General features: G+C 38.6%; 1 protein-coding gene across 4 annotated transcripts in view; it reads left to right on the forward strand.

The window, feature by feature from the left end:
- Nucleotides 1-14,299, forward strand: part of NAIP (NLR family apoptosis inhibitory protein) — an 83,021-nt gene that overhangs the window by 44,185 nt on the left and 24,537 nt on the right. For 3 of the 4 annotated variants that reach the window (XM_081267854.1, XM_081267855.1, XM_081267856.1), the window contains exons 4-9: nucleotides 2,134-2,704; nucleotides 4,367-4,466; nucleotides 6,020-6,101; nucleotides 8,103-8,154; nucleotides 11,026-11,145; nucleotides 12,907-13,006. In XM_081267854.1, the coding sequence (XP_081123980.1) occupies nucleotides 2,137-2,704; nucleotides 4,367-4,466; nucleotides 6,020-6,101; nucleotides 8,103-8,154; nucleotides 11,026-11,145; nucleotides 12,907-13,006 (1,022 nt within the window). In that variant the 5' untranslated portion in view covers nucleotides 2,134-2,136. Of the gene's footprint in view, nucleotides 1-2,133; nucleotides 2,705-4,366; nucleotides 4,467-6,019; nucleotides 6,102-6,533; nucleotides 6,634-8,102; nucleotides 8,155-11,025; nucleotides 11,146-12,906; nucleotides 13,007-14,299 lie in introns of those variants that run through there. The other variant, XR_014018971.1, reaches the window with a different exon arrangement.

Raw genomic sequence — 14,299 nt, forward strand, 5'->3', positions numbered from 1 at the left:
CTCTGGAATTATATGTTTTAAACAGGTGAATATTATGATGTGTGAATTATATCCCAATAAAGCCATGATTTAAAAATGAAAGATGGCAGGAATTAATGAGGAAAAAAATTGTGTTGTATTAGAATATAATTATGTTGTCCATAATTATTGTGCTATCTTTCCCTGATATATTACTGAAATGGACATGATGTCTGAATATGTCCCTTACCCAAGCCTTTGAGGAAAAGGATTTCATGAAAATCTGGTCTTCGTCTGATTTTATTTGGAGATGCTAGAATAGGGGTCTTTCGAATGACTCAAGCCTATTCAAGTGTTTCATTTGAAGCAATGCAGGATGTTTGGGAGATGTCAAGAGATTCAGCCCCAATTAAGGACATGTTAGATGCAGTTGTACTAATGATGATGAGTTCTTTGTTAAAAAGTCTGGTATGGCCTGTGATAAAAATTGATGATACAGGATATTCGTTGTGGACTACAGAGGATGAAATCCAGCTGTGCCTCCAATAGCTTCAGCCATGTCTGATGTGGATTTTAAGAATGCAATATGGCCAGGCATGGTGGCACACGTCTGTAACCCCAGTGGCTGAGGAAGCTGAGGCAAGAGGATCACAAGTTCAATTTTTTGAGGCTCTAAGAGACTTAGCAAGACCATATCTAAAAATAAAATAGCTGAGGATGTGACTCAGTGGCAAAGCAACCCTGGGTTCAATTCCTGGTGCCAAAAAAAAAAAAAAAAAGGTATACTGAAGAAATTTATTTATTTATTTAGGTACTAGGAATTGAACCCAGGGGCACTTAATCACTGAGATACATCCCCAGCCCTTTTTTATTTTTTATTTTGAGACAGCGTCTTGCTAAATTGCCAAAGCTGGCCTCAAACTTGTCATCCTCCTGCCTCAAGCTTGCTGAGTTGCTGGGATTACAGGCATATGCTGTTGTGGGGCAGGGCACTCAGAAAACACACCAAGTCCCAGTTTTGTCCAAATTGAATAGTCTTTATTAAGCCAGCCAGCTGGCAACTGCTCCCCACAGGACCCATAACTGTCTCTGCAGGAACAGCCCCAAGCCTGAGAATTTTAAGATATTTAAAGGTAAAAACTACATCTGGGTTGACTTTGCTGTAAGCAAGCAGGTACAGATGCTGGATTGGGCAGTCTGAGAGACAATGCAATGGCAACATTGGTATTTCCCACAGGACTTTCCAGGTTGGCATAGCAGCAAGCAAGCAGAAGGGAAGGGGGTCAAAATGACCCCAGTGGAGTACAAGTTAGAGAATAGTTACTAACGTCTAGACAATCAATTTCTGACAAGGTACATTGTCCAAGAAAAATGGAAAGCAAGGAGAACAATTTTACATTGTATAAGAATTGCTATTTTGTGTTGCCAGATATTCTATGCTAGGTAACTATTAATGGGTACACACACATAACGGTAAGTATAGTGGGTCACCTATAGCTTGGGTACAGAGCACTACCATTTAGAAAGTGAGCACAATTAGAAAGTGAAAGCAATTAAAATAATAACTTTTTAAAAAATCTAAGCCATCATGGTGATGTATACCTGTAATCCCAGCTACCTGGGAGGCTAAGGCAAGAGGACAGAAAATTTGAGACCAGTCTCAGCAATTTAGCAAGACATTTTTTTCAAAATGAAAAGTAAAAAAAAGGGCTGGGGGGGAGTAGCTCAGAGGTAGTGCACCCCCAGGTTTAATCCCTAATACCAGAAAAATGAAAACAAACAGACAAGAAGCTAAATAATTTTATCAAATTACCATTACTGGACTATAACATTTTGTATATATTTTCCCTTAACACAAATGTAAATTTATGTCCATGTTACTGCATGTGTCCATGGTGGACATTTGGAAGGTTTCATGAGTAGAGCCAGATCTGTCTTACTGAGCCAGATCCTCAGTGCTCACACAGTGCTTAACACACAAGTGAGCATTTAGCAAATATTTGTGGATTGATAAAGTGGATGAGCACTGATGTTGTCCAAGCAACTTTTTTTTTTTTTGCCTTGAAAATCCAGGTAATTTCTGAATTCCTTCAAGTTCTTCAGAAACAGCGAGGCAAGGCTGTTTATAGTAAAAGTATACCATAGCCAATCAACCTCCTTTTGTCCCTTTTTCAGAAAATGGCCACTGAGGGGAAGGCCTCTGAGGAGAGGATTTCTCAATTTGATTATGATTTGCTCCCAGAGCTGAGTACCCTTCTGGGCATAGATGCAGTTCAGATGGCAAAGGAAATGGAAGAAAATGAAGAGAAACTCCGAGCGAAAATGCAGAAAGGCTTTAACTCACAAATGCGCAGTGAAGTCAAAAGGTTAAAGACTTTCATGACCTACGAGTCATATAGTTCATGGATACCATCAGAGATGGCAGCAGCTGGGTTTTACTTCACTGGGGTAAAATCTGGGATTCAGTGCTTCTGCTGTAGCTTAATCCTCTTTGGTACCAGCCTCAGAAAATTTCCCATAGAAGATCACAGGAAATTTCGTCCACACTGTGAGTTCCTTCTGGGCAAAGATGTTGGTAACATTGCCAAGTATGACGTAAGGGTAAAGAATCCAGGGAAGAAGCTGAGAGGAGACAAAGCAAGGTACCAAAATGAGGAGACCAGACTCGAATCCTTCAAGAACTGGCCATTTTATGCCCATGGGATATCCCCACATGCCCTCTCAGCTGCGGGCTTCATCTTTATAGGTAACTTGAAATCTTTTTCTGAAGTGTTTCTCTAAAGTGTTTAACTTCCATATGCTGGTGGCATTTCTCAATATTTTATGAACCCTCACTTGTTAAGTGGGTTGTATCCGATATGAAGTCTGTTTTATTAAAATTGAACTTCAAGTCTGGGCCTGATGATGCACACCTGTAATCTCAGAGGCTTGGGAGGCTGAGGCAGGAGAATAGCAAATTCAAAGCGAGTCTCAGCAATTTAGCAAGGCCTAAGCAACTCAGAGAGACCCTGTCTCTAAATAAAATATAAAAAAGGCTGGGGACATGGCTCAGTGGTTAAGTGTCTGGGTTTAAAAAAAAAAAATTAACTTCAAGCACGACATGTTGGAGCATACCTGTAATCCCATCAACTGGGAAAGCAGAAGCAGGCTGATTGCAAGATAAGGCCCACTTCAGCAATTTAGTGAGAACTTGTCTCAAAATAAAAAATAAAAATGGCTGGGTATATAGCTTAGTAGTAGAGTGTTCCAGGGTTCAATCCCCAGTACTGAAAAAAAATTAATTAATTTAAATAAGTTAATAAAATTCAACTTCAGTAATTTTGTTTTGATTTTGCATTTAGCACAATGTGTATTAATTTGTCAAGTATATAGAAAATAAGAATGTTACTGGTCCTTAAATTTGACCTTAGGTAATACTGGTTTTATTATTGTTATTATTATTAGTAGTAGTAGTAATGGTAGTACTAGTAGTACTGGGGATTGAAGCCAGAGGTGCTTAACTACTGAACCACATCCCCAGCCCTTTTTTTGTATTTTATTAGAGACAGGGTCCCTGGGTTGCTGAGGCTGGCTTTGAACTCATGATCTCTTCCTGTCTCAGCCTCCCAAGCCCCTGGGATTACAGGCATGCGCCACCATCATGCCCAGCTTTTATTTTTTATTTTGAGACCATGTCTTGCTAATTTGCTTAGGGTCTCGCTAAGTTGCTGAGGCTGATCTCAAACCTGTGATCCTTTTGCCCTAGCCTCCCAAGTTGCTGGGATTACAGGTGTGTACCACCACGCCTGGCTTGTTTATTTTAATCTTAAATCTTACTCTAACATATAGGGCAAAATGCATTTCAGAGCATGGCACCTTGAATTGCTGTAGTCATGCCATAGATGTTATGATGGATGTGAATGAGAATTCTAAGAACAGATATCATTTACTGAGTACTTACTTCATGCTAGGCACAGAATGAGCACTAATTCTAATCCAACCAATATGCCCCTTTTCCTCAGATTTCAGTTATTTTTTATTGAGCTCAAATAATTAAGAATTGTGCCTGCATTTCTACAGAAATGGCATAGCAAAAGTCAAACTTAGATCTTCTCACTGATGTTTGTCCACTTCTCCATCATTTTGGTTCTGAGAGGTTGAAGAGCAAAATGTCATTCATGCCAGCCCCGGGAAGCACCTGGGGCAGCATATTGAGTTCTATAGCTTAGAGTCCTTTGTGAAGGATAGCTATGGCCAAGGGGTCACTTTCCAGAGCTCAAAAGTGGTCATTTAAGGCAGGACTATGAAACGGAGATTCAGCCAGAGAGTTGTGAGAGGACAGGCAAGATGAAGCATGTCTTGTTCATACACAAAATGATCACCTCTGGTGGCATTGCTGGGTGATCAAAACATTTTCTTTCACATGTAGGTGAAAGGGACACTGTGCAGTGTTTTTCCTGTGGTGGATGCTTAGGAGACTGGGAAGAAGGAGACAATCCTTGGAAGGAACATGCCAAGTGGTTCCCCAAGTAAGTAGATAAGTATTTGCTGATAAAATTTTTCAGTTTTGAAAAAAAAATCAGACAAAATTAAAGACAAAAGAGCCACCTTGCTGGAGTATCAGTTTTGATCTTTCCCTATCCAAAACTGGACTACCCCAGAATTATTCTATCCTTTCATTCCCAGCTTCTCTTCTGCAATTGGGGTAGGCCTGGTCTCAGTGTAAAAAAAAAAAAAATTGAATTATGTAATTTTAAACAGTTTATAAATGTTGTTTTATTACCCCCAATACAAAGATAAGTTTTGCCAAGTTGAAGTTTCATGATTTGCCTCAATTAATAAACAAGATACTTTGCATAGAAATGGTGTAAAATGGTTTATAGAAGAAGTTAGAAAGTAAATAACAATGTTTGAAACAATCTTACAAATGGTTTCACATACTGCTGATGTATGCCAAATGAAAATTTCATTTAAAAAACTTTAGAATTTCTTTTTAAATTGCAATTGTCTTTATTTAGAAAAGGAAACATATTTTAATTATTTTTAATACTAATTAGTCATTAGTGTCTTCAACATGACTTTCTCTATTTCTACCACAGACAGATTCATTTCTTTAAAGTTTTTTAAAAAGTTTTTTAATAAAGTTTTTTATATAGCCACCTGTCAACATGTAGCTAAATCATATTTCATCTATCTCCTGCCCATCTCCCCTGGAAATAATATTAGCTAGGTTATTTTAAAGCAAATCCCAGCTATTACATGATCCATAATATTTTAATACTCTTAATATTTTAGTGTGTAACTCTGAATTGAGTGCCTTTTAAAAAACCACAATCACAATATCATTATCTCTGTTTAAAGAAGATGACCATTAATTCTCAATGTAATCCAATATCTGAGTCAGTAATCAATGCTCACCTCTCTCCTCTTGAGATTTTAATTTATAGATTTCATTCTTCCCTGTCTTCCTTGTCATTTATTCATTAAAGAAGCTACATATGGGGCTGGGGTTGTGGCTCAGCGGCAGAGCACTCACCTAGCGCATCTGAGGCCCTGGGTTCGAGCCTCAGCACCACATAAAAATAACTAAATAAAATAAAGGTATTGTGTCCAGCTACAACTAAAATAAATAAATAAATAAATAAATAAAAAGAAGCCACATATGGCTGAGGCTGTAGCTCAGTGGTAGATGATTTGCCTAGTCTTTGTGAGGCCCTGGGTTCAATCCCCAGAATTGCCAAAAAATAGAAAACCATACAAGCTATGTAGGGACTTGTTTGAAGATCTATATAGGAAAAGGTCTAAACCAAACAGTAGATGTCCCTGGGTTTGGTTTAGTCCATGGGTGAGGTGGTATGGGATTGTTTGAAGATTTAATTAAATAACTACACATGCTGTCAATATGGAAATAAAGAATAATTACATCAGAACAATGATAATTCTCACAAGTAAGTTTCAGGGTAAAAATTTTGAGAGCTTTATTGAAAATTCAACAATTCAATATATTTTAATACATATTCATTGGGATATAGGACAACTGTATCACACTATTGGGTAATTTTTAATTATTTTTTTATTATAGATGTGAATATCTTCAAAGTAAGAAATCCTCAGATGAAATTGCCCAGTATATTGAAAGCTACAAGGGATTTGTTGATGTAACGGTAAATTAGAACAGCAAAATTTTTCCCAAAGTGTCTTTGGTTGCCTAGTAATGTCTGAATCACAAGTGGGAAGCATTCTTTTTGTGTCATGGGTTTTATTTCTTTTTTCTGTCCTTTCATTCCCAGCTTCTCTTCTGCAAAAAAAAAAAAAAAAAAAAAAATCACATTCTTTTGTTAATTGCAAGCCCCTAGAATTTCTTTTTCCGGGACTTCCTTCTTTTTTTTTTAATTAACTATTTATATTTATATATGACAGCAGAATACATTACAATTCTTATTACATACATAGAGCACGATTTTTCATATCTCTGGTTGTATAAAAAGTATATTCCACACCAATTCGTGTCTTTTTTTTTTTAAAGAGAGAGAGAGGAGAGAGAGAGAGAGAGAGAGAGAGAGAGAGAGAGAGAATTTTTAATATTTATTTTTTAGTTCTCGGCGGACACAACATCTTTGTTTGTATGTGGTGCTGAGGATCGAACCCGGGCCACACGCATGCCAGGCAAGCATGCTACTGCTTGAGCCACATCCCCAGCCCCCACACCAATTCGTGTCTTCATACATGTACTTTGGATAATGATGATCATCACATTCCACCATCACCTATAATCCCATACCCCCTCCCTTCCCCTCCAACCCCTCTGGGACTGGCTTTTAATTGGCTCTGCCTGCCTTCCTGATAGTTTTTGCTCTTTTGCTGAGGCCATTCCCCCAGCTTCTTGGAGCTGCCCACTTGCAAATGCCTGAGTAAGTTCTTCTGATGAGAGACCATCATCCACAGAGGGTCTTCCTCTTGGTATTTAGTTAGCCTCAATCAGTAAGGACTTCCTAGTGGCAGGTGACAGGAAACCCAACCTAAACTGGCTTAAATAAAAAGGAATTGATTGGCTAACAGGACACAGAAGACTGGAACCCAGCAGAGAACCTGGACTAAGAGTGGGGGAGGAGGGGTGCTTCTTCAGGCAATTTTCCCAGAAAAATCTGTTGCTAAATACCTAATGCACTTCTGAATTTTGTTTCCTTCCTCTGTCCTGTACTTCTTCAATAGTCAAAATGAATCTGCGGTATCTGAATGCGCTTCTGTTTTTGAGTCAAATCTCTTGAAAAAGGGACCCTGTCAAGGTTCCTGTTGGGTATGTTTTGGAGCTGAGGCCTTCTGAGAAACTGAGGCACCATGAAGACCCCCTCTTCAAACCCTGATTCTTGTGATCAAGTCAGAGAGATTTCAGACATGTCACTCAGCCTTACAGGAATGAGTTTATTGAAAGGATAAGAAAAAGGAGGGGAGTGGGTCCTTTCAGAAAGGAAAGGGACAATTTGCCTCTCCTGCACTCCAATTTTATTCCCAGAGAAGTTTCCGGAGAGTTCTGCCCAGGTCTACCTCTTGACTTTTGACTGACAGCAGAGTGACATCAGACTTTCAAGTTCCCACTGCCATGGCAACTCTAGGTCACCTTGGCCCATGCTGACCAGTTCTAATTGGATTCTTCACCCTACATTCTTACGGACTTTATCGTTAGGAGAAACTACCCTTACCTCTTAGAGTTTCACAATCTGATCCCAAAAGTCTCTTCCTTCAGGGTGTCCCAGGTTCTTCTCATCAACATTAATTTGGACATGCATTTCTCCTGCAGTAAACAGGTAGTTTGCTGAAAAATGTGACATATCCTGTCCACTGAGGTCAGGCAGGGCTGCAGGCCAATTGCCTCTTGGAAAAGAAAGCATATGGGGGATCAGCACAGTGGGCCCATCTTACAGAATTATTCTCTTAGCCTCACGTTCCCACCATTCAGGTCTGTCTGTCCCCTAACAGGTACAGGTAAACAGTCACTGAAAACACATTCAGCATTAAGAGAATTCATTAAAAGAATGTTTCTCCAACAACTCTGCCCTTTTAATTTAATAGATTCTTCATGGTGTATATGGGGGTTCTTCAGTTCTTATTCACAAATAGGTATATATAAGCTAAATAATCAATAACATGAATTTAATTTTCCTCAGGGAGAACATTTTGTGAATTCCTGGTTTAAAAGAGAATTGCTTATGGCATCAGGTAAAAACTCAGAAATATTCCAAAGGCTTTGCTTGTTTATTTCTTCTTTGGCATTTTGATTTCCATCTTTTTTTTTAACCCTCCAGCTCCTCATTTTACAGCACTTTCTTCCCACTCCCACCCCCCATTCCCCCTCCCCCCTTTGTGGTACTGGGGATTTTACCTAGGGTCACTTAACCACTGAGCTATATCGCCAGCCTTTTTTTTTTTTTTTATTGTTGGTCGTTCAAAACATTACATAGTTCTTAATATATCATATTTCACAGTTTGATTCAAGTGGGTTATGAACTCCCATTTTTACCCCGTATACAGATTGCTGTATCACATCAGTTACACTTCCATTGATTTACATATTGCCATTCTAGTGTCTGATGTATTCTGCTGTCTATCCTATTCTCTACTATCCCCCTTCCCCTCCCCTCCCCTCCCCTCCCCTTTTCTCTCTCTACCCCCTCTACTGTAAATCATTTCTTCCACTTGTATTATTCTTCTCTTACCCCTCCTTTCCTCTTATATGTAATTTTGTATAACCCTGAGGATCACCTTCCATTTCCATGCGATTTCCCTTCTCACTCCCTTTCCCTCCCACCTCTCATCCCTGTTTAATGTTAATCTTCTTCTCAAGCTCTTCTTCCCTACCCTGTCCTTGGTTACTCCCCTTATATCAAAGAAGTCATTTGGCATTTGTTTTTTAAGGATTGGCTAGCTTCACTTAGCATAATCTGCTCTAATGCCATCCATTTCCCTCCAAATTCTATGATTTTTGTCATTTTTTAATGCAGAGTAATACTCCATTGTGTATAAATGCCACATTTTTTTTTATCCATTCATCTATTGAAGGGCATCTAGGTTGGTTCCACAATCTTGCTATCGTGAATTGTGCTGCTATGAACATCGATGTAGCGGTGTCCCTGTAGCATGCTCTTATTAGGTCTTTAGGGTAATAGACCGAGAAGGGGAATAGCTGGGTCAAATGGTGGTTCCATTCCCAGCTTTCCAAGAAATCTCCATACTGCTTTCCAAATTGGCTGCACCAATTTGCAGTCCCACCAACAATGAACAAGTGTACCCTTTTCCCCGCATCCTCTCCAGCACTTGTTGTTGTTGGACTTCATAATGGCTGCCAATCTTACTGGAGTGAGATGGTATCTTAGGGTGGTTTTGATTTGCATTTCTCTGACTGCTAGCGATGGTGAGCATTTTTTCATGTACTTATTGATTGATTGTATGTCCTCCTCTGAGAAGTGTCTGTTCAGGTCCTTGGCCCATTTGTTGATTGGGTTATTTGTTATCTTATTGTCTAATTTTTTGAGTTCTTTGTATACTCTTCGCCAGCCTATTTTTACATTTTGTTTTTACACAGGGTCTCACTAAATTGCTTAGGGACTTGCTAAATTGCTGAGGCTGGCTTTAAAAACTTGGGATACCTCCTTAATTTTTTTTTTTTAGTTGTAGATGGACACAGTAACTTTATTTAGTTATTTTTTATGTGGTGCTGAAGATCAAACGCAGTGCCTCACGCATGCTAGGCAAGCGCTGTACCACCGAGCCACAACCCCAATCCCTTAACTGTCTTTTTATTTCTAATTTTTTTTTAGTTATAGATGAACATAATATATTTATTTTACTTGTTTATTTTTATGTGGTGCTGAGGATCAAACCCAGTGCCTCACACATGCAAGGCAAGCACTCTGCCACTGAGCTATAGCCCCAGTCTCCCTTAACTGTCTTTTAAGAATCATTTTCATAAAGAGATTTCTGCGCTTATAGAGTACCTTGGGTTTAGTATAGATGAACATAGGGAAATACAGTAGGATTTGTTCCTTAACTACCATTTCCTTGAAAACAACTGAATTTCCAGGTAAAATGTCTTGAAATCATTTTTAAGTAGCTCAATGTGCTTTTAAGAAGTTAGAGCCAGGCATGGTGGCACACACTATAATCCCAGTGACTGGGGAGGCTGAGGCAGGAGGATCACAAATTTGAGGCCCGCCTCAGCAATTTAGCAAGGCCCTGTCTCAAAATAAAGAATAAAAATGGCTGTGGAGGGCTAGGGCTATTGCTCAGCGGCAGAGCGCTTGTGTGAGGCACTAGGTTCGAATCTCAGAACCACATAAGAATAAACAAATAAAATAAAGGCATTCTGTCCATCAACAACTACAAAAAAAAATTTTTTTTTAAATGGCTGTGGATGTAACTCAATAGTAGAACACCGCTGGGTTCAATCCTCAGTATAAAAAAAGAAAAAAAAAGTTAAGGAATATTCATATTAAAAGTGAAGTAACAGTAAGAACCCAAGAGTTAAGTGGAACACTGGAACAAGCTTTCGTTGTAAGGAAATTTGCAGAACAAAGGTAATATAAACTTATTTTTCAAAATGTCTCAGCATGCTAAAGATAGGAATCAAAGGTCAGGGCTAGTCTGAGGCAGAAAGTCTAAAGGAGGCTACCAAGAGTGTTTTTCCCAAAGAGCAAGAAATAAAACTGCCTGTTCTTAAGGGAGCTTACAAGGAAAACTATCTTTTTAAAATCTTGACACTGACTTTGGAAGGAAGGAAATCTACTCGAGCTTTTTCTTATTTTATTCTGGTGTTAGATGATGAAGAAATAATTTTAAAATATATCTTACTATATAAAATTTCAAACATATACAGAAATTAGACAACTGAATTTATACTCATGCAATATCCAACATTCTGCTTCAGCTATTCTTTTGATAGTCTTGCTTCATCCACATCACGTCTGCCTTCCTAACCAACCCATTATTTTGAAACAAACTCAACATGTCAGATCAATCCTTCTGTAAATATGGAGGGATAACTTGAATTTTGCAATATCAAAGCTTGCTGGTCTCACCCTTTCTTTATTCTAGCTTATTGTAATGACAGTGTCTTTGCTAATGAAGAACTACGGCTGGACACTTTTAAGAAATGGCCCCACAAATCAGGTCTGAAAACTGCAGCTTTGGCTAGAGCAGGTCTTTTCTACACAGGTGAGTCGGTGGTTGGTACCTTCTCGCTTCTTCGACCATTTAAATCCCAAATAGACCTTATGATTCTGGACTTTCTATCCCTTTTCTGCATCATTCCTTCCAGATTACTTTCCTTGCTCATCATAAATCTCAGTTTTCCCTACTTCCCTTAGGAGGTAGAACCTTGAGGTCCAGATTAACAATGAATAGAAGTAGTCTGGGATAATTATTGCATCTTTTCCTTATTACTTTCCCCAGCCCCAGGAGACTGTCACAGAACACTTTTGCTTATTATTTCTTTAACCACAACTTAGGTGGACATAATTTCCTGTAAAAGGGGCTAGGAAACTTAATATTTGTCTTGGATAGCAATGTGCCTAGCTAAGAATTGAAGTTTCTATTTCTATGGGAGAATGGGAGAGACTGGGAATATGGAAAGCAATCTTGGCTACACTCTGCTTGGAAAAGAAAATCAGGAAATTCATCTGCATGATTTGGAAGCATGAAGAATCTTCCACCATTTCCTTGTATTCTCTGGTCATTAGGCAGCTCCATTCTGTAATCCACAAAGCTTTTTGCCCTCAGTCAAATTTTTGCCTGAGGGACAACAGGGGGAATGGGGTAAGATTATTCAACCTTTCCTAGGTACCTTGCTGGTCTTCCTCAAACCAAATGTACCCGAGTTACAGCAGAATTTTATTTAACTGTTTAACTAAAAGATTTTAGGTATCACAAATATAAAAGGACAGTTCAGATAGGGGAAAGTGACTGTCACTTTATCTAACAGACATATTTCATTGGCATGAAAAATCTCAATGCTGGGCTGGGGTGTAGCTCAGTGGGAGAACATTTGCCTAGCATGTGTGAGGCACTGGGTTTGATTTTCAGCACCACATATAAATAAATAAAATAAAAGGCCATCAACAACTAAAAAAAAAAATCTCAATGCCTCACAATTTTAAACCTTTGTAAGGAGTGTTTACCCTTTCTTCCTACTCATCCTATTATATTTTTCTCTTGCCAGTTTCCCTCAAGCTCCCCACTGTCCAGGATGCTCACCCTCTTCCTTTTCAAACTTAGTCATCTGGCCCTTTTAGGATCCTGCAAGCTCTAGGACCTCATACTTTTGGCCAGACATAAAGGGAGGCTTTTCTTTGCCCCAGCTTTGTAGTACCTGCAAGAATCCAAGAGTGAAAGGAAAGTTTTAGAGGCTTCATTTACAAGGGTTCATTTCACTTGGTAAATCCAAATACTAATTTCCTTCCAAAGAAATATAGACTCATAGGAAACTTGGTCCTATTCTAGAAGAATAAATTTGACAATAATTTCCTTATTTTTCCCACTGAGCTCCAAATATATTCTTTCTTTCTAATTTATTTATTAAACAAATACAGTTTGCCCAAGAAGTGCTAGGCACTCTTGCAGGTTCATGAGAAGCAAAACAGACAAAAATCTCCTTGTGGATCTTGAATTCCAGATTCTGATAGCAAATCTCTCTGTTGATAGGAGAATGGGGCCAGGAGAGGGTGTTCATCAAAGTGCATAGGAGCATGGGGCCAGGAGAGGGTGTTCATCAAAGTGCATAGGAGCATCCAGTGACTACCCCACTTCTGACTGGGGACCAAGAGTCCTTCCTATACAGAATATTGCCTTGCTGGTGACTTTTCCACAAAATCCAATTGGAGGAGAATTAGATTTTGCTAATAAAGATCTGATGGTTATTATCTGGTCAGTTGATGAATGCACACAACAGTGACACTGATCAAGTTTTCTTCCTTCCAGGTGTAGAGGACATTGTTCAGTGTTTTTCCTGTGGAGGATGTTTGCATAACTGGAAGGAAGAGGATGACCCATTAGAAGATCACACCAAACATTTTCCCAAGTGAGCAGAATGAATGTTTAATGTCTATGACTTTGAGTGCACTTTAATGATTTCCCCCTTATTATATCTATGGATGAAGTGTTTAGTTTCTTCTCTGATTCAGACGATGAGGACGTGTCTTCATGTCTTTCATCCCTTTGTTACCATGACACTTCCTGTCTCTATCTTTCCTCTCATTATAGTTATGTCTTGGTTTGGGTTAGATCAATATATATATATTTGTGTGTGTGTGTGGTATTGGGGATTGAACCCATGTCCTTGTCCTGTCTACAAACTGAACTATATCCCCAGCCCAGATCGATATTTTTAAAAAAATATTTTTAGTTGTAGATGGACACAATACCTTTATTTAATTTATTTATTCTTTTATGTGGTGCTGAGGATCGAACCCAGTGCTTTACTTGTGCCAGGCGAGTACTCTACCACTGAGCCACAACCCCACCCCAGATTAATATTTTTATTTTACATGTTTACTTTATTGTAACTACATAAATACAATGCAGAGCTAAAGCTTGTAATAAATTGTGGCATTTTTTCCTTTCCTGTCATTTGCCCCTACTCCCAGTACTAAGGACTGAACCAAGGGCCTAGCACAAGATAGACACATCCTCTGCCACTGGGATATATTTCCAGTCTTTTTTTTTTTTTTTTAATTTTTTAAGACTAAGTTGCTGAGGCTGGCCTGCAATTTGTGATCCTCCTGCCTCAACCTCCCAAGTAGCTAGATTTATAGGTGTGTACCACCAGGCCTGGCACGTACATCGTTTTATGTAGGAAGTAATAATTGCCTTAAGAGGATGTTTGTTTGTATATTTTTTGAAGTAAAATCCACATATTAACCATTTAAAAAATATTTTAGTTGTAGATGGATGAAATACTTTTGTTTTATTCATTTATTTTTATGTGGTGCTGAAGATCAAACCCAGTGCCTCAAACATGCTAGGCGAGCGCTCTACCACTGAGCCCAGCCCCACATTAACCATTTTTTAAATGCACAGTTCAGTGGTGTTTAGTACATTTACAATATTGTGCAATCATCTTCTTAACTCCAAAATATTTTCATCAACCCAAAAGAAAACTCTACTCATTAAGCAGACACTCCTCATCTTTCCGTGCTATTCCATGCCACACCTTTGATAGACACCAATCTGCTTTGTGCCTCTGGATTTACCCAAGTAGACATTTCACACAAATGGAAGCATGCAATATGCTTCCATTCTGTGTCTGGTGTGTTTCTTTCTTTGTTGTATTTATTTTATTTATTTTTTTTAATTTGGTGCTTAACATCAAACT

The sequence above is a fragment of the Spermophilus citellus genome (genome assembly GCF_964194105.1).
Source record: "Spermophilus citellus genome assembly, chromosome: 1".
Lineage (NCBI taxonomy): Eukaryota > Metazoa > Chordata > Mammalia > Rodentia > Sciuridae > Spermophilus > Spermophilus citellus.